Here is a 27370-nt window from a genome sequence, read left to right as displayed (position 1 = left end):
AGCTGGCTTCAGTTTGGAGAGAACAGTTTGGAGAGAACAGCTTCTCCCCAAAGCCTGAGGGGCCAGGTATGTCCCCCAAGTAAAGGGCAGCCAATGGAGGTAGTGATCTGGCTGAGGCTGTTGGGTCACCCAACGGACCTGGAGATCCAGCGGGGGGTGTGGCACATCCCCCTGCTCCACTCTCCCCAGTGGCTTGAGGTCTCCTGTCCTGATTGGTAATAGTCCATGGTCAAAGTGCTGGACAAACATTAACTGATCACACCTCGCACTGCCAGGAGGTCAGTAGCATCACCCACATTCTACAGATGGTGAAGCGGGGGCACAGAGAGGGGAAGTTAAGGTCATGCAGCAGGGCAGTGGTAGAACTGGGAACAGAACCCTGTAACTCCCAGCACCCAGCCCCAGGCTCAGTTGCACACAGCAGCTCTGTAGAGAATCGGTCGGAATAGGTTGCCAACCATTCGGATTGTCAGGGCTCTGTCCCCTGCACTCCACGCCAGCCTTGCATCTTGCTCTGAGTCCACGGCGCTGAGGTGCAAATGCCATGACATCATGATGCAGAGCCTTTGGCTGCCAGGCTGAGTTACAAGGTAGCCACCAGGATGGTGCCGATCCAGAGCCCACTGTGATGCTGGCTGGTACTAATTTCTTACTCTTCCTCTTCAACCTACAATTTTCCTACTGCACCAACCAAGGAAGCAGGAAAACACTAGTGCTACTGAGACCAGCTTCTCCTCCCTCCCTAGGTAACCTCACCCCAGGAATTCAATGTCATCACCAGAAAAGGGCAGTAAAAGTGCCCTGGGGACTTTTTGAGCCTGAGCAGAGATCCAGAGGCAAGGGGCACAGCCCCGGGACAGGGCAGAGGGAAGGCGTGAGCTTCCCAAAGGGCATGTTTGAAGGGATGGGGGAGGTGACGTGGTGGGTTTTGTGTGTGTGTGTGTGTGTGTGTGTAAGGGGAGCCCCATGCACAATGTTGTTGGCTCTAGTTACAGCCATGAATTCAGGCCCACAGCTCCTGTGCTGAAGAGCTACAGCCCGCAGCAGCAGTGGGATGGGGTCACCCCTCCGTGCACAAAAGGACACTAGGTTGGCTTCAGGCCAGACGGCCAAACGTTGGAGGCTCCTGCTCATACGGTTAAGAAAACAAAATGAATGCCTCTTCAGAACTAATCTCTTCCTCAGCAAGCACACGAGGGGCAGAGAGCACCCCGGCAGGATTGCTGCCACCTGGGCTTATGGTGAGCTCAGAGAGACGGTGCCAAACTCAACCTCAAGGCCTGGCCAGCTAAAAGTGCTCAGAGCCCCCCAGTAACATGCCAGGGGTCAGTCCAGAGAACATGGCAAAGGCAGCTACTTACAGCGCAGAGGGGTGCAGACAGTCAGCAGGGGGCGTTAAGGGTGTTAGGCAGACAGGACAGGAGAGACGCACGGAGGGAGAAAGGAGAGACAGAGTTACGGTTTCACAGGAAAAGCTGGTACACGAAGCAAGTTGGTGAGCACACAACAAGTCCTCCTCAGCAAGGGCCTGGCTGGTGCCAGGCGCCCTTGTGCCACCTCCCCAGACATCTCCCACTCCCACAACCCCAGCCCTCACCGGGGTTCACTCTCTCCAGGTTACCAACACTCTCTTTCAATCTGTAATGTCCGCTTGGGACGGTCAGGGGTTTTCAGGAAGTTGGGATTCCCTTTTTAGTTTTTTCCAGGTAATTTATATTACGGCTAGTGTAAAAAAAGCACTTTCTGCTCACTCCTCTCTCCTCACAGTTCTGCCAGTGCACCCTGACCCGCAGCACACCTCTTATTCCAGCCCTACGCTCTGCTGTTAATGCCCTTCAGGCTCTTGACCTGCAGCACCCTCTCATCCCCTGCCATTCCAGTCCCTGTCCCCCCCATACTCTGACACCATCCCTCAGTCCTGACCTACAGCACCTGCTTTCCCAGCTTTGGCAACTGCTGAGCACTGGAGACAAATATCCAACCTGGTGTTATATTTGAGGAGGGGATTGAACCTCCAAATGACAGGTAAGCAGATAGATCTCCTGTGCCACTCAACTTCTCACTCCTACCTCCTGGGCTTTTTGCTGAAGGCAATGTGAAATGTCACAGCTTTGTGCCTGCACTAAATCCCACGCCCGAGGAAATGCCGCCACCACCTTTGCCAGCACCTCCAGCCTTTCTCGCCACCTCCTCCTGTGCCTGCCAGGGCATCCCCACAACCTAACCCTCTGCCTAACAATGCCATTCCCCTCTGTCCTAGATTAATCTTATCTTGGTCTCAAACCGGTGAGAATCTGGAGTAACCCTGTCCTAGTCCAAGAAGTTACTCAGCAGCGTAACTGGTCCCTAATCTCTGTCTGGCCCTTCCGATGTCAGGACTATTAAGTAATTGGCAATCACCCCAAAGCAACACTCAGACTATACCGTGTCGTTTATAGATGGGGGGTTTCCGGTAGATGTTACTCTCTCCGGCAGCTGGAGAAAAGAAAAGAAAAGAAAAGAAAAGAAGACATGGAAGTCAGTGTGTGTTTGCTGGGAACAGTGGATATGGAGAGGGCATGGAAGAGGAGGTGCAAACCCCCAGTCACTCATCTGTTACGTTCAACGTTTTTCACCTCCATGGACTTTAAGCAAAAAAATGCAACCTAATTCCAAGGCATTTCATCAAAGATGGATCAGTGTCTGGTTTGACTTCTGAGGTGGGGGAGAAAGAGGGTTAAACCTGTTTTGGAAGCTAAGCACCCGTATACTATGGTGATGGGTGCTACAGAAAACCCTAGGGTAGAGAGGTCGTGTGTGTGCTAGAGGACATGCAGTGAACATGCTGAGTGTTAACACCATGCACTGACAGAATGGCAGATGCTTCTTCTTCCTGTCCCCACTGTTGGCTCTTCTCAGACAAAGGTGTCTTGGAGGGGAAGAGGGAGAGGGGACACCTAGAGACCCAGGATCTGGGGATACGTCTCTGTCAGTCAGCCCCATGGAGTGGTTACTGATGGATTTTCAGGAGGGAGATCATTTCTTGGGGGTGCAGGCATCTAGAAGAACTATCCATGATCCACCTGAGAGCAAACCAACATCATCAGCCAAAGCCTCTTTCAGCAAGGGAAATAGAGCTAGCTGGGAAGGGGAAGCAACCTGGAGACTGTGCCTATAGCTACCCTACCAGCGCTAGGGCCTATCAGCTGAGCTGGCGGAGCAGGGATGGGGCCATCCATAAAAGACATCAGCAAACGGGCAGGGGACCACATATAGCTGTGGTGGTGGGGTGGCCAGACAGGGAGAGGGTGGAGATAGGGCCATTGCAAGGAGCATGGGACCCTGCAGGTGTGTGTAGAGCTGGTCACCATGGTGGTGGATGCTGCCATGGATTGGTTACATGGGCAAGCATGAGGAGAAGGCTGTGAGGCTGCAGCTCCAGTCCAGGCCCTTGGTATCTACCTTGAGAGATGCTAATTCTGCACTGTGTATGTGCATACTAAAGGTGGCCTGGATTTTTTAAACACCTCCCGCAAAATCTGGGTGCCTTTGGTCCCAGGTCACCAGCTCGGCCCACTCTAGAGACAGGGGCTAACTGCAACATAAGGAATCTAGGTCTGCAGTCAGCACCCCACCACCCAAGTCTGGGGGTTTGGTTCAGGCCCATCTTGAAGGTGAACTTGAGAGCCAGTTAAATGGCTTTAGAAGGGGGCACAGGTCAAGGTCCCTTGAACTTATTAGGGTGGGTTTGCTTTACGTGGACTGAGTGGATAGTTTTGGATTTGACGAATGGTCCAGTCTGTCCCTGTGACTGCAGCTGGGAGGGGGAGTGAGTACCTTCTTGCTGCCCTAATGCGTATCCTGAAGAAGTGGGACAGGTGCTTGTTTCCCTCCCAACCCCTCCGAAGATCTGTGGATGGATTGAGGGGGCAGTGGGCCTTACCTGGTGGCCCCCTGGAGTCCCTGCTGGAGGGGAGCAGCCATCTGGCAAGCCCAGAAGACTCTGGGGGAAGGGTGCACCGGGCCCTAGGGGGAGTAGGAGGAGTATAAAATAAATCATCTGTAAAGAATGGGTATAGAAAAGGTTCTAATCAGAAAAGCTTTGCCTTGTGATCTGCTAGGGAAGGGAGGGCAGGGTCCTTGCAGGGAATTTCACTTTGTGGGGGGCAGGAGGCAGTGGGAAATGGCAGGGGAAGGTATAGCAGACTCTGGACGATGGGAAGTTTAGGTGGGGTTAAAGCTGCAGGTCTTGTTTATGGATGGCCTTTACCGTAGGACGTGTCCTGCTGCTGCTAGCTGACTGTAGGCAGGCAGTGGTGCTACTCATGCGATACACACATACAGCACATACATGCATGCAATAGACACAGTGCTCCCCACAGGCCGGAGGTCTCCAGAGCCTACCTGGAATGTGGAAATGCTTGGGAGCTTGGTATGAGGTTGGAGTAGAAGACCTCACATCTAACTGGCTATAGTAGGGGGAGCTGCGCCCACTCTCTGTGCCTGGAAAGTGCGGATCAGAGGGAGTGACAGTGATTGAGAGAGAACAAGAAGCAGAAGAAAACTGGTGTTAAATGCAGCCATGTTAGAAGAGCAGCAAGCCACGTGTGAGTCAATGGCTGGGGAGGAAGGAAGGGATGGATGGATGGGGGTGAGGTTTCCTACACACGTCGTGAGGGAGGAACTCAGGGTTTATAGACAGGGGTAGACGGGAACCAGAGGGAAATCCACGGGTGCATGCCATTCAGGGGCCTAGCCCAGAACCCATTGCAGGGGCCCCAGACTCCTGTCCAGGATTCCCCTGTCATTCTCACTGGTATGGCAGTCTTTGATGGCGACTGTGCTAAGAGCTTTATCTACAAGGGTTGGAGCCTTACTGAACAACACGGCGGGGAAACCAGTCTGCCAGACTCATCTCTCTCTGGGTTTTCCTGCCCATCGCCTCTCCCCTCAGATTTCAAGGTACAGCTGTGCCCTGCTTCCTCACCCGAAGATGGGCTAGCCGGGGTGTGTGTGAGGAGTCACCCCCCACGTTGACAGGTACATGCATTCTGATGCATCCCTCGCTTCCCACGATAAGCAAGTCGAGCATCAGCTGCACCTCTAGTTCCAGTGCCGGCATGGAGCCACCATCTCGGATTTTCTGTAGTGATGGGGCGACGCTGTGACTGAGTTGGTTATGAGACAGGAGGAAGGCCTCAGGGAGCGGAATCGGCTGAATTGGATTGTGCATGAGGCAGCCAAAGGCAGGTCACTCCACTCTCTCCAGCACACACACCTCAGAGAGGAAATCCCCCTTCCCAGCATCCTACAGGCACTGTCGAATTTAACTCCTCCTTGTTCGGAGTTGGGATTTCCCCAACATGACTTGTGCTGCTGCCAAAGGGATGGCCGAGGCCTCCGGGAGAGGCGTGCGTGTCCTTGTGATCCCAGAACGCTGCTCTGCTGCTCTCCACTGGCTGTTTTAACCTGGGCCAGGCCTGGTGGGGGGTGGGCCAGTGTCCTTACCTGAGCGGTAGTAATGATGTGGGGAGCGTGGGATGGTGGGAGACATGCCCTGGCGGCTGTAGGTGGGGGAGTCGATGTAGCCCGGGCTGGAGGCCCGTCTCTGTCGTATGTCAATACTTTCATAGATATCCTGGATGGGTGAAAGGAGATGTGAATAAAGGGCATGGGTCGGAGAAGGTACATGCGCCTCAGGCTGTGGGGCATGGAGATAGCTGAAACAAGGCCTCATAAAGGAGTCATAGAGTGGGGGAAGGAGGTGTTTGTATAGGCAGAGTCACAGCTTTTCAGGAAGGCAGGGTCTTCTCTTTCCTTCAGGGAAACTTCTCCCCTCCCCCCATGGCAGCCAGGGTCACTGACTCTTCTCAGCTTGGACAGGGTAAAGCCTCTGTGATGTAAAGGTGCAGTGGGTGTGGTGAGCTGGGTGGTGCACAGGCCTGTGTGTGGCTGTGGAATGAGTGTACAGTGCAAAGCAACCATCTGGCACTTAGAGACAACAAGTCATGCATCTCCCATGTGAGCTCTGCTCCTCTCAGCATGCATGGGGCTTAACAGAAATAGCTATCTGGAGTCGTGTGTGTCCCCTGCAATGGATCTTTGCAAGCAGAGCCGCTGAGAAATACCACATTCCCATTATTTGGTGATTTGACTTTCTTGGTGCCTGGAGAATTCCCTGTTTGTTCCCCTCACAATGTCCCCAAAAGCGTGATGCTTCCTCCTCCACCCACTGCTTTGGCCAAGGAGGACTGGATGCAGCTCTCTCCAGAAACTGTCAACATTGCTCCAAGATGCAACTGATGGGCCCACCTTTGTGTAACAGAGATCTCCCCCCTCTTACATCAGGGCTGAGCACCCGGGCCCTGTTCCCTGTTCCACAGCAATCTCAGGAAAGCATGGCAGGACTGTCGGGCTGGCACTGCAGTCCTAACTTGAAGAAAGCAACTTCCAGTAGAATTACTGCTTTAGCATCACAAGCCAAATTCACTCTCGGAGTAATTCCACTGACTTCAATAGAGTTACGCCAAGAAGGGATTCAGCCCAACAACTGCCTCCATTCAGAAACTGCATTGTCAGGCCTGAGGGGTCCCCTTGGTCTAGCCAAATCCTTCAGTTATAATTCCATGCAGGTCCCACCCACCTCCAGCCTTGTGGTCCCAGAGGTCTCCAGAACACAGTGTGCTTACCTGAGAATATGGAGACAGCGTTCCAAGGGACTGGAGGGGGCAGGAGGACCAGAGACAGCGCAGGAGGGAGAGAAGAGAGAGGGACATGATGAATGGTCAATGTGACTGACCCGGACCTCATAGCACTTCATCTGCCCAAAATTACAGCCCTCTTAGTAAAACCACAACCTCATTAAAATGGCCAGGCACTGAGGGAAGCCTGTGGAAGAGAAGGCTTTATCACTGGGAAATACATAGCACCCTGTCCCTCCACCTCAGCCACTCTGAGTCCAGGCTGGAGTGCAGCGGGGCTGCTTTGATCCCATCCAGCCACTGCTCCAGGAGAAATGCCTGGTGGAGGAACTCATGGGAGCAACTCATTTCTCCCCCATCTCCTGGGGAAGGGAAGAAAGACTTTGGGGGAATTCTTCAGCTTCTTTCATTTGATGCAGAATATCCCCCTTCCCCTTCACTGGAGCTGGCAGGCAGGTGCTCCCATGGCCACGCTGGTATTTGCCTCATGCTGGGATACACAGTGTATGGGAGAGTGAAGCCATCCAAGCTTGGCTTTCCCAGTTTGGAAACAACTGAAACAACCAGCCCTTGGAGCCCGTAAATCAACCCCTTGCCTGCTCGTGTCTACGGAGTCTGACCTGTTCACAAAGTGCCCAGCTCTGCATGCTTGTAGCAAGACTCCAGATATAATGCTAAGTCCAAGAGGGTCCTGCTCTTGCCAACCCAGACCCTAGCGTTCAGAGGGGATTTCTCCTCTCTCCTGACTGTCTGAGTTTCACATACAAATGGTGACATTACAGCAGCTGCACAGATGAGGAAGGTGAGGAGAAATGCCCTCAGAGGATGAGAAGGAACAGAAACCTGGGAAGCTCCAGATGCGAATGTCTGGCTATGAAAGCGCCTCGCTGATGCGTCCCTTGGAGCTGGTGAAACAGCCACCACTAACTCAATGGGGAGGATAAAAACAGATGGGAGCTAAGCGAGGTCAGCTGGGTTCACAGGAGACACCATCCCACTATGAAACACAGCCTCGTGACCTACCATGCACATACAGGGGTCAGAAGATGCCACCAAGAGCAGCACTGGGCTGTCTGTACAACACACTGAAATTGCATCAATCCAGGGGTTTATACCAGACAGCAGCAAATACAGCAAGACCCACCCACAGCAAAAGGTTCCAAACCCCACCTCACAGCGTTGTGAGCCCTCGGTAACAGCATGTTGCTGAGCCATCTGACGGACAGTAGCTTCCCATGCTACTTCCCAGAGGGCTCTCTGTTGCCCTCTCAGTTGCACTATCCCCTGGTGTTGGAGGTCTGTGCCACTGCATGCCATCTCTGTCTGTGTCATAGGCCAGGTCGCTGTCCACAAGAGGCCCTGACATGGCAACCTGCATTCTCTGCTTTATCCAGAGATCATTTGTAGGCGCAGCTCATATAGATGAAAGGCTGCAGAGCCCCCAATGTACAGTGCTGTAGAGCGCCTCGGGGCAGTTGCCTTAGCCAGCTCACAAGCCAACCACCCTTAGACCTGGAACAAAGACACAACTGAGAAAAAGCAGAGGTGCAAGGAATCCAGAAGCCAGCAGGGGTGTTTTCTTAGCTTCCCCTGTATGGTGCTTTCCAGAATCCAGGGACCCATTCTCCTCTTGCCTACACCAGTTTTACACTGTGGAATGTCAGCGACCTCCATGGACTAAATCTCAATTTACACAGGTGTAAGGGAGAGAAGAACCAGGCCCTCAGTGCCCCAAGGCCCTGATCTGAGGCCATTAGGAAAATCAACACAACACAGTGAGCCTGTGTCCTGAGCTATGCTTCACGGGCAGGTGAGAGCCCCATACAGCTCTAGAACACTGCACACAAAGGACAGCGTCACTGCTCCCACCTTGGTGCAGAGGGCACAGACAGCGGAGTGCTCTGGATGGATGGCTCATGATGAACCCTGGCACCTGCTTCACACTGGAGATTTCAGAGAAGTTGTTGCCGGTTATTACCAAGGCCTCTTCTGTGACTATTTTAAAGGGCCCAGTTTTGCCCTCAGCTTCTGCAGTCCTCAGTGGGAGCTGGATCAGGCAGGACCTGGCTTCCTTTCAGGTCAAATCCATGCACTCATCTCCTTCCCATTTAAGTGGGTGAAATTGTCCAGCAGTCCCAGTCCTACCTCCAGGAGTAGAGCAGAGGACGTGCCATGCCAAGGGCTGTGTTGGTTTCATTCCACACAGCTCTTTCTAATATCCCCGTGGACATGGACAACACCATTCAGCTCCCTGCCCCCTTCCCCTTCCCATCCAGTGGAGGCAGCGTTAGATAAGGGCTGTCCTGCCTAGGCCCTTGCTCTGCGGACACTGGTGAGGCTTCCCTGCAGCAGGCCATCTGGTGACACTGTCCTACACCCCATGTAAGCAAGGGAGCGTGCCCTTTGGAAAAGGGACTGCTGGGCAAATAGCTGCAGTTAAGGATCAGATTTTCAACAGCACCATTTGGTGCGTGAGCAGTTCAGGTGCCCATAGAGTGATCCTGCTGCATATCTGTCCTTATAGTCTATGCTGGGGCTGAGGGTTATGCGGCGACACCCTTTCCCCCTCATTCATTTCCTGGGCTCAGATGGACTAGGGGACATTCCCCAGAGGAGCCATTCCTTGGGGCTGCCTTTCTCCCCAAAACACTCCCTTCAGATTACGTGGTGTGGCCATCGCTAATGGCCTCCATCAGCATGGGCAGCCTCGTAGATTGTGGCTAACTGATGCTGTAGCAGTTTTCTGGCTCTCAATCTTGTGGCCCACAGTGGAGGAGGCTGGAGCCAACGCTCCTGTCCCGGTTCATCCTGGATTTCCAGACGACAGACAAGAATCCTCCTTGGAGATGTTCTAGGCCAGATTCTGTTCTTGGTTCCCCCACTGTAAATCTGAAGTAACCCCACTAATGCCAATGGAGTTATTCAGGATTTACACCCACCGAACTGTAATAAGAATCTGTGTCATCCCACCCACCACCCCATAACCCTCATCAGATCCTGAGGTCCCTGTCTGCAAATGCTAAGACTCAGTACCTCCCCATAGCTATATCTCTCCAGCGTCTCATCTGATGTGTATCTGTGATAGGGCTCGTAGGAAATGAGGTCGGGACGCTGCACCTCGTAGATGGCTTTAATCTTGGGAAGAGCTGCCAGGTCTTTGTAATTAAGGATCTCATTATCCACTTTAGCCTAGGAGAGGGAGAGACAGAGGCAGAGAGACGGAAACAGAGAGAAAGATGAGGAAAAAGGGAAAGGGAGGCTGGAATATACAGTGTGAAGCTCTCATCAGAGCAAACTGATGTGTCACCACAGGAAAGGGAAAAATGTAAGGAGATGTCCTCATGAGAGGCACAACATTCTCCCAGGATGAGAAGAGGCTGCAGTGGGGAAAGGGCTGGGTGGATTATGGTGTTCAACTGCCTTGGCAATACTCTTCCGAGATCTCCCGTTCATCACAGAGGGCCTGCTGAAGTCAAGGCAGACAGACACTAAGGGTAGACTTACCCCCCAAGACCCCTTTCCCATCCCCATCACTTGCATTGCAGATTGGAACTGAGAACCCGCTGCTCCCAACCTGATCTGTGCAGGGAGATCTCCTCCTCCTGTCCCCGCTGGAACACATGGAGCCACCCTTTCCCCATCACATTGGAGACTGTGCGGCAGAGCTGTACTTACACAGATGACTCGGTTGGGGGAACCAATACTGGAACCAGGGGGTGAGATGGAGGTTTCTGATGTTCTTCTGTGCTGTGTGCATAGAAAACCACAAACTGGTTCAGAACTGAAGCTGACCATCATTCAAATCATGGAGACTGAGGGACCAAATCCAGCCTTGGCACAAGGCAGGCATAACGCCATTGAAGTCAATGGAATTTCACTTGCTTATATCAGGGCTGAATTTTCCCCCACTGTATAACTCCAGGACAAGGACAGCACCCCCAAAGTCCCCCACACCCCCAGCAGCAGGCTATATACCTGTGAAACTGCCCAGCAATGCCCTCTGTACTCCCTCCTAACCACTAAGATTGTTGTATATCGGCATTCTGTCTGGGTTCGCATAGTCCAAATGTGCAGTTCTCTTTAATGGCCAGATTCAGATCCAGCGAGACAGGCCCTGCCCATTAAAATCGAATGATTCTGAAAGACATGTAGCATGTTGTCTGCTGGTTGCAGACACAGATGCCGCTGTTAATCATACCTAATGGTAACTGAACAGAGCAGCAGTGAGTAAGTGCAATACAGGCTAGAGAACACTAGAGGGAACGTGGGGCAGGGCTTGGAAGGGAGAAGAGGCAAGAGGGGGGAGGACTGTTACAATCTTTGGGTTTGCTTCCATAAAAAGTTTGTTTCTAGTGAGGACTTCAGTCCTTCAGACCAACCCCCACAACGGCCTGTCAGTGAATTGGCAGGCATGGTTTATTCCGGCATTGCTCTGGCATCTTGCACCACAACCGACAATGCATGTTCAATGTGCACCTGAGGACTGTGAGCATGGTCAGCAGCCTTGCCATGGACAAAGGCCTCCCAGTGCTTCTTCTGAACGGCGCACAAAGAAGAGGTTTGAGCAGGCCAAGTCATCAAACTTTCCAGCAGGATAGAAAGGCGCTTTACGGCAGCTTGCATCCTGCAGTATGGCTGTCAAGCTGTCACTGAGACAGCAGGGAAGCAAGGGACTGATCTGGCTTATCCTGATGTTATGAAGGGTGCAGAGGCAGGCAGCTTTGATGGGTCATATGGTGACTGCTCTCCTGGCCTGGAACATTCCTGGGTTTGTGTCTACCTACAATTTAACAATCGGAACAAACAAACACCCACTAAAGCACAGAGAGGCTGGCCGGTCTCTGACTCTGTGGGCTGGGCCTGGAAGCATCTCTCCGCAGGGGAGGAGGAAATGCCATATGGAGTATGGGGGAATGATGCCTCCTCACACTGCTCAACAGCACTCCCTGCAGACATTTACAGAGCTGCAGCTGCTCTTCAAATGGCGTCCTGCCCATGACTCACCATGGCTAGAAGGATGATGGCTGCAATGCAAAACCTCTGAGGCGGGAGGGGGATCCTCAAAGTTCTGGGTTGCAGAGGACCCTTTGGAAAGCAGGAGGCTGAATGTGCTGACCCTTGGGCCAGGGTCTTGCAGTGTTTTTGGTATGCCAGGTCCCCCTCAGTTTGGGTCTTCCCCCCATAACACATTTCCAGCCAGGGACCAGAGCTCTCAGGGGCACTTTCAGAGATGTCTGGTTGTCTTGGAGGCACACTGGAACGTGCTTCTGGCCCAGCCACCTGTCACAGAAACTCCATCATGAACGTCTGATGCTCCAGCTTACCTTCAATTTCTTCTCTGCCCTCGCTGCCTGTTTGCAGATCGGGTGCCACACTTCAGAACCTGAAAGCCAGGAGAACAGCAGAAGATCAGAGCCTTTCAACTCTCCACTGGAGAGATAAACTTTCCACTCACAGTCAGAACCAGATGTAATAGTACCCCTTCATCCTGACTGTCAGCACACCCAGCTAGCTTAGTCCTGGACCTGCAAGCAGCTCTGCAGATGCACTTCAATCCTGCCTTACAACTGCCCTCACTATTATAGTGCTGGATCCTACAGCTCCGCTGAGAATTCCCAAACCTGGCCTGCAGCATCTCCTGCTGTTCCAGTACTGGGGTTCTTGGGAGCAAAGCCTGGAAGTCATATGCATCTTTTAGAGCAGGGGTTCTCAACCAGGGGTACGCATAGCCCTGGGGTACACAGAGGTCTTCCAGCATCAACTCAGCTAGATATTTTTTCCTTGTATTACAACAAGCTACATAAAAAGCACTAGCAAAGTCCGTACAAACTAAAATTTCATACGATGACTTGTTTATGCTGCTTTATATACTATACACTGAAATGTAAGTACAATATTTATATTCCAATTGATTTATTTTATAATTATATGGCATAAATAAGAAAGTTAGCAATTTTTCACTCATAGCATGGTATGACACTTATATTTTATGTCTGATTTTGTAAGCAAGTTGTTTTTAAGTGAGGTGAAATTTGGGGTACACAAGAGCAATCAAACTCTTGAAAGGGGCACAGTAGTCTGGAAAGATTGAGAGCCACTGTTTTAGATTGTCAGCTCTTTGGGGCAGGGGCTGTTTTGAGATCTGAATCTTGTACAGCACCAAGCACATTGTAAAACAATGAACAGGGATGATAATGTTCCTTCAGAATTAGGAGGAGACCAGCAAATTCCTTTCACTTGTGATGTAAACTTGAACTTGAAGCCAGGTCTCCACAGATAACAAGCCAGTGCAACATCCCCCTCCTACACGTATGGGTCTGTCAATGGGAGACCCTGTGAGCCTGTAAATGGTGCGAGTCTACATCAAATCACCAAGACATTCCAATGGAGCCCTCACTGATGGAATACTGAGTGAGACTTAGACAGCATAGCTGCACAGCTGCTCCCGGATGGGAGGAAAGCGACAGGCACCCAGGCCCAGCAATGTCTTTGTTAGTCTTTGATTTGTCAGGTTTATTGACTTTCCTGGGCACCTTCTATATTATAGTGTGGCCACAGGAATGTCCTTGGACTGGGGCTGATGGATAGGAGGGCAAGGCAGAGGCACTGGACCAGTGCTGTAATATGATCTTTTGTGCCTCAAAACAATGCATAAGTCTTCCTTTCCAATCCATTGCAGCCTCTCTAGCTCCCAAAGCCCGAGATTACTGGCTGGTAAAGGTCAGTGTAAGCTCACAGATCCTCGGTTCTCTTGGCTACATAAGTCATTCACTGTTGAATCTGATTGTGCGGATGGGTCGATAGAAGACTAAAACACCACCAGACAAATGCCAGACAAATAGCTCACCTCAGAGGTGAAGGAACAGATTATTTAAAAATAAACTTTCAAACAGAAGAAAGGGAACTTGCAGGTAGAAAACTGACAGAAACAACAAACCTCAACTGGAAAGTCCATTCCCCATTTACCTACCTACCAGGACCTGTGTTCAGGATTCCGTGCTTTTCCTGGAAACAGCGGAGCATTGTCCTGCCCCATCCCTGCTTTACGTGGCCATATTGGAATCAGCTGTTCCTGGGGCAACACAGAATCTTGAACTCAGGTCTTGGCTGGTAACGTTAGACGTTCACCTGTGAGATCAGGAACCAGCCCCCAAGGGAATTCAGGATCAGAGTCAAGGTGAGAACGTGGCTGTAGCAGCCCCAGACTGGGCATGTACCCAACACAATCGATCCGATAGTCCTGGTTCATAAATTATCAATGCCAGAAAACCAGACCCCTTCTCTTCCTTCACCCATTTGTTGGTGTCACATTTTGGGCCCCTGGATGCCATGATAGCACCGGTCTGTCACAGGCCATGCATTAGGGATGACAGCCAGGTGCAGAGCTTTCATAAAACATCCCTCCCTCTCCACCAAACAAGGGGCACTCTTCTGGGAGCATGCTGGCTGACATTCCAGCGTGACACTAACAGCATGGCCACTCCCCTGTATTCGTGCCAACACGATTAGCATCTCACGGAGGAGTCAGTCAGCCCCGGGCAGAGGGCTCCTGCTACAAATCCTGCAGTGTGAGAGTGGGAGGGACCCAGCCCTGCAATTACCCCTCAGACCTACAGGGGTAATTAATGACTCAGGGCGACAGGCAGCTGCAGGTTACCTAAGGGAAAACACATCCTCCCTCAGAGCTGGAAATAGCCCCAAAGGCAGCTTCAGCGGGGGATGAACAACTCCAGAGACCCGATTATTTATTTCCTTCTTGCTGAAACCAGTCAAGCACACTACCTGTGCTGCATGGCTTAACCCCTTCAGAGCCGCACTCAGCAGAACGTGGAAACAGAGGAGGGTTGGTTTTGTGGTTAAGGCACTGGCGTGGGACCTGAGAGATCTTGGTTCAATTCCAAGGCTCACTGTGAGAGCTCAGACATGTTCCTTAAACCAACAGTGGCCCGTGATTGTGTGTGTCTGTTTCTTAAGTTGGGCACCCAAAACTTGTGGCCATTTATGAAAACACTGGTCCTGTTCTCTCTGTGCTTCAGCCTTCCCACTGCAAAATGGGAACAAGGAGGCAGCTCCTTACCTCACAGGGGATGGCGAGGGCTAACCTCTGAACAGTGTGAAATGCTCTAGACACTACAGTGCTGGAGGGCCAAAGAAGTTCCTAGATCGGTGGCTCTTTAGCCATGGCTGGGAATCCCCCACCTGGCTCAATGATCCCCAAAGGGATCCAGTGGGAGATTCTCTGACACCATTGGAACACAGCTAAACTTGCATTAACCACAAGTTAGCAACAGCTCTGGAGATATGATTGCATGAGCCAGCCAGGACTGAGCCTAATGTGATAGCCACTCCAGAGGGCTCTTCTGGGGCAAGTCACCACAGGGATTTCGACTCCTAGTTCGCCTGCCAATTTCCATCTGCTTGCTGTGATTGGGGTAACCCCACTCCCAGTTCAGTTCACTGCATTGCTGGTTTAGCACGCAACACTAGTGACCATCGGCTGGGGGAGATTTGTACAAGGCCACACTCCTGACATTGCTGGGCTCAACAAATTATGTTACAGGCAGAGTTCAGTGACAACAGATCTGTGGGGCACAGAGGAGGTGTTAATCTGCCCATCCCACAGCCTGAGCTTTCTCTCTGTGGCGAGGGTGTCCATACCTGTGAGGTACATCTCCTCCCCTTCCGTGAACATCTGGTGGCAGCGGACGCATCTGGCACAGGTTGGGTGGTAGTGCTTCCCTCCTGCCTACAAACAAGCAGAGGAAAATGGTTCCTAAGCAAGCAGAAGATGCAGATACACTTTTGTCTCCATTCCTCTGAGTGTGAGCTGCCCAGTCCCCTCCACACTCCTTTGGCTTGCAGTGCAAAACACAAAGCAAGATGAAAGAGCCTAGCAAAGGAGAGCTGGGGCCCCAACAAGGAACCACAGATGGCAGACCAGCCCTAGACTCACTAGGAGACTAATATCTTTGCCATAATGTATGAAGAGAACCCATGTCCAGGGTCCCATTTCCTGCAAGCAAACTGAGCGCAAGGTGGATGTACAATGCTACAAGCTCTACCTTTCACACTCACCTGGCAGTGGGGTAAATGACTATCCAAAGTGCAGGGCAGCAGAGAATTAGGCCCAGGCAGCCCCAAACCAGCAAACTGGGGACTAAATCCTGCAAACTTTGACTCCCACAAGCACACCTCAAAGTCAACAGTATTACTTATGTGAGCAAGGGCTTACAGGATCAATTTCTGCATTTGCTTTTGGAAGGATTCTGTAGCTGTAGCTCAAAAATGTCCTATTGTTCAGCTATGGAGCCATATTTTTCACCAGTTCCCACCCCAAACATTTCCACTGGAGTTGGACAGAATACCCACTTTGGCCCAGGGGGGTCACAGCTGTGAAATATCATAGCAGTGCCATAGTCTTCTGTTTGGCAAACTGTCACTGGGATTTTTACCATCTTGGGAGCGGGAGAGACACACCCACAACAGTACAAGGGGCTCACTAGGTTTCATTTTGCAGTCCATTCCAATGGAGCAAAAGCCAAAATGATTCCTGCTTTATTATTTTTTTCCCAGCCCTGATTTCTTGGGACTCTCTAGAAACTTTTCTGCTGCCTTAAGTGCAAATGATGCCCAAACTTTAGAAATAGCAACCTGCTATTTTTCCAGTTGTGATGTAGCTGGTCTGTTCTCCCTGAACTCTGACAAGGATAATAGGTTTAATTAGTAGCTTGTTTCCACTCAGAATGTCTGCAAGAATTTCAGTTATAGACTCGTTTGCTGGGCTTCCAAACTCAGAGGCAGCAGTTGGCTCTGGGCTGTACTGAGACCTGGTCTGTGCTGTATACAGTGTAACCCTCAAGGGACATTTTACGATAATGTCAGAAGGGGGAAAGACTATTAAGGCTGGTAAAGGAATGAAAGAAGAAGGAAGGGCTGTTGTAATTTACTGTATCTAACTTAACTGTTTCTCTTGTATCAGGAAACAATGAGGAGAATGGGATAATTTGCTAAGAGGGGATCACTGACTCCATCATGAGAAAGATTCTTACTCGATTATCTATGGGGCACTGATAATTGTATACAGAGCTTTTCACCATCCTAGTCTTGTTTCAGTTTGACCCAGATTGGTTTAGATGGAAATGTTACTGTCCAGTGGCTCTTCTGCAGCTTGTGTATGACATGAGTGGATGGGTCTCAGCAGCAGATGTCAACATCATGCAATGCACCCACGCGACTGGTATTAACTGTCTGTTTCTGGTTGGCAGCTTCATCAGACAGGCCCAGGACCAAATGGACCACGGAGACTGAACTCCCCTCACCAGGTATGTTGGCAGGGTCACTGTGTGAGGGAAGCTCACTCTGCTGCCCATGCAGTCCATGTTTTGTACACAAGCAGAGGAGCTCAGGGGCTCGGGCTGCGAACCCAGCATCCATACTTCACGAGTGCCAAATTTCACTTCCAAAAGAAAGGACGAAAGTCAGAAAAGCCACTTGTGGCACTAGCTGTGGAGAAGGATCTGACACTAGTGCAGAAGAACGAAGGGCCCAATCCAGTTCTCACTGAAGTCCAGAGGACTTTCCATTGCCTTCACTGGGGGCTGGATCGGTCTCTAAATGAACAAGGACAAGTGGAGCAGTCTCCACTATCCAGAATGCTTTTGGACCACATCTTTCTTTTAAATATATTGTATATTTTAAATAATCTGTTCAATTGTTTCAAGATTATGCAAATCCTAACCCTGCCCTGCCTCTAAAAATCTAAAACAAGCCCCCCTTGGATTTGTCAGGAGTCTGCTCTGTATTTCCCATTGTTCAGAAAGGCTTTGGCTATTTTTATTCCAGACACTTTGGGGAGGTGTACCCTGTGACTGGAATAGCAAGGGTTATTACAGATCAGGTCAATACTGAGCTGTATTGGCTGAGCTGTGTGGAGACACAGGCTTTAAATAGGATGGGACACTGCCGGTCAGCACTGAGATACACTAGCTTGGCTGTGCAGAGCAGAGTACACCACAGTTCAGGCCTATCTTTCCCTTTAATCACAAGCTCTGAAACAAACATCCACAATTTAAAACTCAACAGTCCCTCTGCAAGGAGAAGTGATTACACTTCAAAGCAGAATGCAACAATCTTGTTTATTTTGTATTGATTACAATTACAGCCATTGTAAAAGCCTGATGGAAGCTGTGAGTGAAGAGAGCTACTCATTATTATGTGGGGTCCCTTAAAGATTCATTAATCATTCAAGGCTGACTGCACAACTCACAGTCATTTGGAACACCCAGAGGGTCATGGGATAGCGCAAGAAAGCTCATTAAGGCCTAAAATTATTTAAAGGAGCCTCTTCTATTTTGAGCTCTGCCAGACAAGACAATGAAAGCCTGTTGCTTTAAGGAAAATAATTCAGCATCCCACCCTAGCCTAGTGACTGGTTTGTGATTGGCACTCGCTGGCCAGAGGTGCAGAAGGAGCCCTCTTCAGAGCAATGCAGGAGCAGAAGAGACATGGGAGAAAGGTGAGGGGTCACTCACATTCCAGGCCATGACTGAGGAGGGACTGTGAAGTGGCACTGCACTGGCTTTCTAGAAAGATAGGTCAAGTAGTGCCCCAAGAGCTCTCTGCGTCTCCATCCCTCTGCAGCCTTCACTGCACAGCACATCCGCTCCCCATGCCCTGTTTCCCTCAGCTCCATTCCAATAGCTGGATGAAAGTCAGTAACAGAGTCTGCCCAGAGGTACCCCAGAGCCCAGCTGATTTATTTCCAGCCCACTTGGTCACTATTGCACAGTTCCCTTGCCTGAGCACAGGGAATCCCACCTGCCTGTTGCAGCAGAGATCTCAACTAACGGGACATGGCTGATGTTCAGAACGCTGCACAGACATGAATCAATTCTTCCCCACAGCAGGCCATGAAAGGATCATTATCCCCCCATCGCAGATGGGGAGGCTGAGGCAGGAACCAATGACGGAGGTGGGTGTGAACGGTGGTGTCAGTTACAAGCTGGTGAGGTGGCGTAACGTGGACACAGAGGAGGCAGAAGAGCAGTGTGGCAGCATGAAGAACAGCCCCAGGACGGGGCAAGAAGGTGGAAGGCAAGGCAGCTCCTCTCACTCTATATTTCCCCCTGGTGGTCACTTTTCTGGTACAACTCTGCCCTTTTGCCCCCCAAGCACATGCACATTGACCTCTGATGGAATGGATCCAAAGAGGTGAGGTGATTTGGCTGAGGTCACAAAGGGAGTCAGTGTCAGAGCCAGGATGAGAGCTCAAGAGTGCACAGCACCCAGGTCTCAGCTTCAGCCACTTGTTAGCGATAGTCCCCTGAAGGGGATGGGGAAAGGGTTGGATGGCCCAGGGGGCTTGGTACCAGCGTCCAGAGATTTTCGCCTCAAAGTCACTGCTTTGGAGCCAGCCCAGTTCAGTAGGGGACCAAAAGCAACTACCATCTCCCGGCTCTTTGGTGGCTCCTGCACAGAATGAGTGAGAGAGGCCTCAGCCCAGCTACCACCACAGTTGCCGGCTGGCTCAGCAGGGAAGCCACAGAGACGGTACCCCACTCCCTCCAGGGCAGCGACGAGGCACACTCCCCTGCAGCTGCCCATACAGTGCCCATCATGGTGGTACACACAGGACCCCTCTCCAGGGCACTAAATTCACTTGAAAAATTTCTTTCAAAAAACAGCCAAGTTGAGTGAGAGCAGTGGCCAGCAGGATCACTCTGCTGGCACCTCTGGATTTCAGGCCCCCTTCGTGTCCCTGAGGGTGTCGGAGTTAGAAAAGCCCTCCATGCCTTCTGCCTAGGACTAACCTGGCGTGGGAACCATGAGGAGCCCAAGACACCTCCTTTGCAGTGCCCTCCCTGACAAACAGCACTTGGAATGAGCTCCATTAAAGGGAGGGAGTTCCTCAGACGTTCTTGTTATCTCCTGGAAATGTGCTGGAAATGGCCCACCTTGATTATCACTTCAAAAGGTTTTCTCTTCCCCCACCCCACCCTCCTGCTGGTAATAGCTCATCTTAAGTGATCACTCTCCTTACAATGTGTATTTTTTCATGGTCTGTGTGTATATAAAATCTCCTCACTGTACTTTCCACTTTATGCATCCGATGAAGTGAGCTGTAGCTCACGAAAGCTTATGCTCAAATAAATTGGTTAGTCTCTAAGGTGCCACAAGTACTCCTTTTCTTTCTACTAAAGAATCACACCTAAAGCCCTGCTGGGATGTAGAAACTAGCCAGGTCCTTTGTGCTGCATCCCTGCTAAAAGAACAATACAACGCTGCTTGGACTCGCTAATACCATTCACATAAACCCCTGCTTCTCCTCTTGACTGGCCTGTCTCCCTTGGATGCTTGCTCTTCACCGCTGGCTCATTCTACCAGCCTAAAGGGCGTGGCTAATGGGCTTGGCTCGGGCCTGCTGCTTCCCCTTGCAGACAGCTCTGCACCTCTGCCAAGCCTTTCCCCTGCTAGTACACAGCCACATGACTAGCAGCCCTGTTGGATGTGTTGCCATGGCAACTGGTAGGGGGAGTGGAGTCTGGCTACAATCACGCTCCTAGGTGACTGTATTGAGAGAAGCATCTGAAAAATATGCCAGAGTCACCAGGAGAGCAGGGGCAGTAACTGATGGTTATCATGGGTGCTCAGCAATGCCCATGCTGCACCTGGGAGATCAGACATGGGCTGGCAAAGTCCCTGGCCTCCAGTAACGGGGGAACGTGGCTAGGATTGGGGAAGGGGCAGGGGGTCCCTTTGGAGAGACACTGAATTCCAGCTCAGGTGCTGGGGCAAGGCTCTCTGTGGACAAATACCACACTGCCTCTGCCCATCCATCCATCCGTCCCCGGTGCTCAGATATTATAGTGTGGGACATGGTGCCATATTAGAACCCACGCAGATCTCTAGGAAAACACCTATTAGACACCCACACTACATACACATGCTGACACCTGCCATCTGGGAGGACTGAACCAGGGGATCCTCCTTCACCCTGCCACTTGTGCGAAAGGAATAACTTGCTCAGCTTCGAGTAAGTAGCTGGCTCTTGTATGTACCCATCACCTGGGCCACATCAGCCAGCCATTTCTATTACCACAGTCACCTGTACCACCTCGCCACTGCCCTGCAAAGCAGTGCTGCTGCTTCTGTGGCTATGACTCCAACGCCAGAGGCCAGTGCTGCTCTGTCCCACCCCAATCCCTGGGAGCCAGCCCCTTGTGCATTCAGGATACCGAGGTCAGTCAGCGTCCATACCTCCATATTATAGAGGAGGAAACTGCGGCCCAGCGACAGCAAAGGGCTCACCCCTAGGTGCACAGGGAATCAGTGGCAGAACCAGGAATGGAAGTGAGGACCTGCAGTGCCCTGCTCTAGCCCATAGATTCCACTACCTTTCAGTCGTTTGCATCGCCCAAGTGTGACCGGAGGAGCCGTGGGTTGCAGAGAGTGTGATTTAGGAAACATCCAGTTAAAATGGCTCACGACAGTGCTTAGGTCAATGACAAAACTCTCAGGGGGTCCCTTCTGCAAAGGGCTGGCTAGATGGTTCCTCTGCACCGTGGGTGGGATTCACTCGCCCAGCCCTCTCGTGCTGGAAGGAAGCTAGCAGTTCTCTGCCTGCCCCAACTCACCTCCAGGACCCTGCCACTGATGTACCGGTCACAGGTCTCACACTTAATGCCGAACTGGGCATGGTAGTCAGATTCGCAGTATGGAACACCGTCCCTTTGGAGGAGAGAGGGAGACAGGAAGTGAGAGGAGTGGGAGGGCACGCAGCAACTGAGAGACCCCCCCCCCCACACACACACAGACGATAAGTGGCTTTCACTGCATCAAATGGCTCAGCTGACATGTGGCCTGTATTAGAACGACCTCCCCAGAGGGGTGTTTGCTGGGATGCTCTTCTGCTATCAAGGGAGCAAGCAAGTGACCATTGGAAGGTTGGTGGTGAAGCAAGAGGGCAGCTTCTTCAGTTGTCACCCCTCCCACCAGAGGCTCTCCTCACCTACCCCATCCCTGCCCATTCCCACCCTCTCCCCCCACCCCCAGGCTCTCCTCACCTATCCCTGCCCTGCCCGTACCCACCAGCTCTTCTCACCTTCCTGGCCCCTTCCTACCCTCTCCCGGCCACAGGCTCTCCTCATCTACCCCAGCCCTGCCCCTCCCACCCTCTCCCCTCATCTACCCCATCCCTGCCCCTCCCACCCTCTCCCCCCACAGACTCTCCTCATCCTTCCCTCCCCACCCACTCCCCTGCAGGCTGCCTTTCCTCTATCAGCTTGTTTCCCCTGCAGGCTCCAGCTCATTGCTCACTCCACACAGGGGCAGGGCGAGGATTTTATTACAGGCTTCACCTTCACGCTTCAGTGCTTTTCTCAGAGAGCAGCAGGAGAGCAGTTCCAAGTGCAAGGGGACATCTTCCTGCAGGCCAGGTGCCTGATCCCCCCACACCCAAGCCAGGCCAGGCTCATGCAGCCCCTCCGCCCCCAGAAGGGGATGCAGGGCTCCCGGGCTGCCTGTCAAGAGGGCCCCATGCTACCCTTGGTGTCTCAGACCCACCGCATCTGCACAGACCACAGCAATTGTATGTAAGAGAGCACTATGCCTCTCTTACAATTGCATTGTATGTAAGAGAGCAGTGTGACTGCTCAGAGCTCCGGTATGAAACTGCAGAAAAACCTGAGTGTCTCTGGATTAAGTTTAGAAGCGTGAGCAACAAGGGTGATGTTGTGGTGGGAGTCTGCTATAGACCACCGGACCAGAGGGATGAGGTGGACGAGGCTTTCTTCTGACAACTAATGGAAGTTACTAGATCGCAGGCCCTGGTTCTTATGGGAGACTTCAATCACCCTGATATCTGCTGGGAGAGCAATACAGCGGTGCGCAGACAATCCAGGAAGTTTTTGGAAAGTGTAGGGGACAATTTCCTGGTGCAAGTGCTGGAGGAACCAACTAGGGGCAGAGCTCTTCTTGACCTTGCTCACAAACCGGGAAGAATTAGCAGGGGAAGCAAAAGTGGATGGGAACCTGGGAGGCAGTGACCATGAGATGGTCGAGTTCAGGATCCTGACACAGGGAAGAAAGGAGAGCAGCAGAATACGGACCCTGGACTTCAGAAAAGCAGATTCTGACTCCCTCAGGGAACTGATGGGCAGGATCCCCTGGGAGAATAACATGAGGGGGAAAGAAAAGGAGTACTTGTGGCACCTTAGAGACTAACCAATTTATTTGAGCATGAGCTTTCGTGAGCTTGATTATCATGCACATTGTGTAGAGAGTTGTCACTTTGGATGGGCTATTACCAGCAGGAGAGTGAGTTTGTGTGTGGGGGGGTGGAGGGTGAGAAAACCTGGATTTGTGCTGGAAATGGCCCAACTTGATGATCACTTTAGATAAGCTATTACCAGCAGGACAGTGGAGTGGGAGGAGGTATTGTTTCATGATCTCTGTGTGTATATAAAGTCTGCTGCAGTTTCCACGGTATGCATCCGATGAAGTGAGCTGTAGCTCACGAAAGCTCATGCTCAAATAAATTGGTTAGTCTCTAAGGTGCCACAAGTACTCCTTTTCTTTTTGCGAATACAGACTAACACGGCTCTTACTCTGAAACCTGTCATTATGAGGGGGAAAGGAGTCCAGGAGAGCTGGCTGTATTTTAAAGAATCCTTATTGAGGTTACAGGGACAAACCATCCCGATGTGTAGAAAGAACAGTAAATATCGCAGACGACCAGCTTGGCTTAACAGTGAAATCCTTGCTGATCTTAAACACAAAAAAGAAGCTTACAAGAAGTGGAAGATTGAACAAATGACCAGGGAAGAGAATAAAAATATTGCTCGGGCATGCAGGAGTGAAATCAGGAAGGCCAAATCACACCTGGAGTTGCAGCTAGCAAGAGATGTTAAGAACAAGAAGGGTTTCTTCAGGTATGTTAGCAACAAGAAGAAAGTCAAGGAAAGTGCAGGTCCCTTACTGAATGAGGGAGGCAACCTAGTGACAGAGGATGTGGAAAAAGCTAATGTACTCAATGCTTTTTTTGCCTCTGTCTTCATGAACAAGGTCAGCTCCCAGACTGCTGCACTGGGCAGCACAGCATGGGGAGGAGGTGACCATCCCTCTGTGAAGAAAGTGGTTTGGGACTATTTAGAAAAGCTGGATGAGCACAAGTCCATGGGGCCGGATGTGCTGCATCCGAGAGTGCTAAAGAGTTGGCGGATGTGATTGCAGAGCCATTGGCCATTATCTTTGAAAACACATGGCGATCGGGGGAGGTCCCAGAAGACTGGAAAAAGGCTAATGTAGTGCCCATCTTTAAAAATGGGAAGAAGGAGGATCCGGGGAACTACAGACCAGTCAGCCTCACCTCAGTCCCTGGAAAAATCATGGAGCAGGTCCTCAATGAAGGACTTAGAGGAGAGGAAAGTGATCAGGAACAGTCAGCATGGATTCACTAAGGGCAAGTCATGCCTGACTAATCTAATTGCTTTCTATGACAAGATAACTGGCTCTGTGGATGAGGGGAAAGCAGTGGACGTGTTGTTCCTTGACTTTAGCAAAACTTTTGACACGGTCTCCCACAGTATTCTTGCCAGTAAGTTAAAGAAGTATGGGCTGGATGAATAACTATAAGGTGGCTAGAAAGCTGGCTAGATTGTCGGGCTCAATGGGTAGCGATCAGTGGCTCCATGTCTAGTTGGCAGCAGGTATCAAGTGGAGTGCCCCAAGGGTCGGTCCTCGGGCCGGTTTTGTTCAATATCTTCATAAATGATCTGGAGGATGGTGTGGATTGCACCCTCAGCAAGTTTGCAGATGACACTCTACTGGGAGGAGAGGTAGATACGCTGGAGGGTAGGAATAAGATACAGAGGGACCTAGACAAATTAGAGGATTGGGCCAAAAGAAATCTGATGAGGTTCAACAAGGACAAGTGCAGTGTCCTGCATTTAGGATGGAAGAATCCCATGCACCGCTACAGACTAGGGACCGAAAGGCTAGGCAGCAGTTCTGCAGAAAAGGACCTAGGGGTTACAGTGGACGAGAAGCTGGATATAATTCAACAGTGTGCTCTTGTTGCCAAGAAGGCCAATGGCATTTTGGGATGTATAAGTAGGGGCATTGCCAGCAGATCGAGGGACGTGATCGTTCCCCTCTATTCGACATTGGTGAGGCCTCATCTGGAGTACTGTGTCCAGTTTTGGGCCCCACGCTACAAGAAGGATGTGGAAAAACTGAAAGGAGTCCAGCGGAGGGCAACAAAAATGATTAGGGGACTGGAACACATGACTTATGAGGAGAGGCTGAGGGAACTGAGATTGTTTAGTCTGCGGAAGAGAAGAATGAGGGGGGATTTGATAGTTGCTTTCAACTACCTGAAAGGGGGTTCCAAAGAGGATGGAGCTCGGCTGTTCTCAGTGGTAGCAGATGACAGAACGAGGAGTAATGGTCTCAAGTTGCAGTGGGGGAGGTTTAGGTTGGATATTAGGAAAAACTTTTTCACTAGGAGGGTGGTGAAACACTGCAATGCGTTACCACGGGAGGTGGTGGAATCTCCTTCCTTAGAAGTTTTTAAGGTCAGGCTTGACAAAGCCCTGGCTGGGATGATTTAGTTGAGGATTGGTCCTGCTCTGAGCAGGGGGTTGGACTAGATGACCTCCTGAGGTCCCTTCCAACCCTGATATTCTATGATTCTATGATAATTGTTTGGAACTGCTGGCCCTTGACCAGCTTCTGAGGAGGGGATGGAGTGGGACTCCTGGGGCAGCTAAGCTGTGCTCTGGAGTCTGAGGAGGAGGAGAGGAGTGGTACGAGGGTACAATAGAGTTGCTCTTGCCTGCTAATGTTACTGAATTTGCCTGAAGCCTCCTAGGGGCCATCTAGCCTGGACTGTAAAAGCCTGACAGTGGGCATGCTTCATGAGCCAAGGCTGTGCCAGAAACCCTGCAGCTGGCCAGCATGCAGAGCAAGAAACCTTTTCCCTGCTGCCTGCTCTCAGCCTCAGACAGTCACAAACACACACGGAGACCCATAGCCCTCGATGCCGCTGCTGTGCCCAACACCACAGCCACCAAGGGGTGAGGAAGAGTGACAGCCTGCCTGGGCCAAAAGCACAGGCCACTCGAGCTAATGGAGACTCTGCCCTGGGGGACCAGCACTACGGCCTCTGACAGGTACTTGAGCAGATGCGCTGTTCCATTCGGAAGAGGGCATGCGTGCCACATACTCACCAGCCGGCCCTTTCCCTGTGCAGTAGCATGTCTTGGAGGGATTCCAATGATCCCCCTCCCCATCATGGTGAGCCCCTTCCCCAAGTTTCCTCAGAGACGTGTCTAGCACTTCCAGGATGCATCCTTCCCACCCAGCTGTGGGGGTGTGTGTGGAGACAGGTGATCAGCTGGCTCCCCACCCAAAATCCATTTTTGTGATATGATCTTCTGAAGCCCCTGCAGCCTGAAGGACGAGGGAAGTCGTGAGCCTGCAGTAATCCCAGGGGCGTACACTAGCCCTCGGCCTCCTTGCTCCCTCCCCAGTGAGTGGCCATGGTGCAGTGAAGGATGCCGGGAAGGGATGAGGAGACACTCACTTGCTGATGTACTCGCCGGTCAGGATGATCCCGCAGGTTTGGCATTTGAAGCAGCTGACGTGCCACTGCTTCTCCAGGGCCAGGAGCGACTGGCCGTGCTTGATCTCCTCCTTGCAGCCCGCACAGTCTGGGGAGACAAGGGATGGGGCAGAGCATGAAACCACCACAGCTTCCTGCCCCAGGGGGCTCTGCAGCCTGGCGAAGGCGCAGCTGGCAAACCCTCTGGGAAATCGCAAGAGTTGGCAACACTGAAGCCCTGCTCTCATCTTGCTGTCATCTAGAGCAAGGCACTGTGACTCGCATATTTCAAACTCTGCCCAAGCTAGAGGGGACATATTGAGACACTTTGTTGACTTGTGCCATCATTCCCTAAAGTCTTGGGAGCCAGGACAGGATACTGTGCACACCGAGAGAATCAAACGCACAGCCCCACACTTACAGCAATGCACACAGATACACACACAGACTCACACTGAGGGTAGGTCTGCACGGCATTCGGTAGTGTGATTGCAGCTCAGGTGGGCATACCTGCACTGGCTTTATTATAGCTAGCGCAGCTGAAAATAGCAGTGAAGACCCAGCAGCATGGACCCTGGCACTGGATTGTACAAGCTTGCCCAGAATCCGGAGTACATACTTGCATTGATAGTCCACACCGCGGTCCATGCCACTTTATCTTCACTGCTATTTTTAGCCAGGCTTGCTAGAGTCAAGCTTGCAGTGTGAACATACCCACAGGCACACACAAATTCCCATGCACAGAATCAGAGAGAAGTGCGTGCACACACACACATATAGAATCAAACCACTCTCTCCCTGAATCAGACACCTTTTCATCCTCCGATATGGGTGCTGGGAGAGAGGCCTCCGATGAGAGCTATCCCAACACACATTGCATTTTTCTTCTAATGGGAATATGCATCTTCAGCACGTTCCCTAATGAGTTCCAGCACTTTGCGTATTGCGTAGCAAGCTTCCACAGTTGGTGCTAAGAAAGAGCTGGGCTCCTCAGAGGAAAACTGGGTGGGATGGCCAGGACCACAGACAGCACATGGGCAAAATGCACCGGGAATATGCCATGATCCTACTGAGCAACCGGCACCCCCAG

General features: G+C 51.5%; 1 protein-coding gene across 9 annotated transcripts in view; it reads right to left on the bottom strand.

Annotated features, from left to right (window-relative positions):
• Positions 1-27370, bottom strand: part of ABLIM3 (actin binding LIM protein family member 3) — a 109487-nt gene that overhangs the window by 11573 nt on the left and 70544 nt on the right. For 5 of the 9 annotated variants that reach the window (XR_012669594.1, XM_048861095.2, XM_048861097.2 and 2 more), the window contains 10 exons: positions 26263-26389; positions 21314-21407; positions 15339-15426; positions 12005-12063; positions 10356-10427; positions 9714-9869; positions 6669-6698; positions 5488-5617; positions 4384-4482; positions 2425-2475 (listed from right to left, as the gene is read on the bottom strand). Coding sequence is in view for 6 of the 9 variants with exons in the window: in XM_048861095.2 (XP_048717052.1) it covers positions 2425-2475; positions 4384-4482; positions 5488-5617; positions 6669-6698; positions 9714-9869; positions 10356-10427; positions 12005-12063; positions 15339-15426; positions 21314-21407; positions 26263-26389 (906 nt within the window). In the remaining 3 variants the exon portion in view is untranslated. Of the gene's footprint in view, positions 1-2424; positions 2476-3922; positions 4006-4383; positions 4483-5487; positions 5618-6668; positions 6699-9713; positions 9870-10355; positions 10428-12004; positions 12064-15338; positions 15427-21313; positions 21408-26262; positions 26390-27370 lie in introns of all 9 variants that reach the window. The other 4 variants (XR_012669595.1, XR_012669596.1, XM_075131345.1 and 1 more) reach the window with 3 other exon arrangements.

The sequence above is a fragment of the Caretta caretta genome, chromosome 8, assembly GCF_965140235.1.
Source record: "Caretta caretta isolate rCarCar2 chromosome 8, rCarCar1.hap1, whole genome shotgun sequence".
NCBI lineage: Eukaryota > Metazoa > Chordata > Testudines > Cheloniidae > Caretta > Caretta caretta.
Note: the sequence above shows the minus strand (reverse complement) of the source record. Positions and strands in the feature narration are given on the sequence as shown.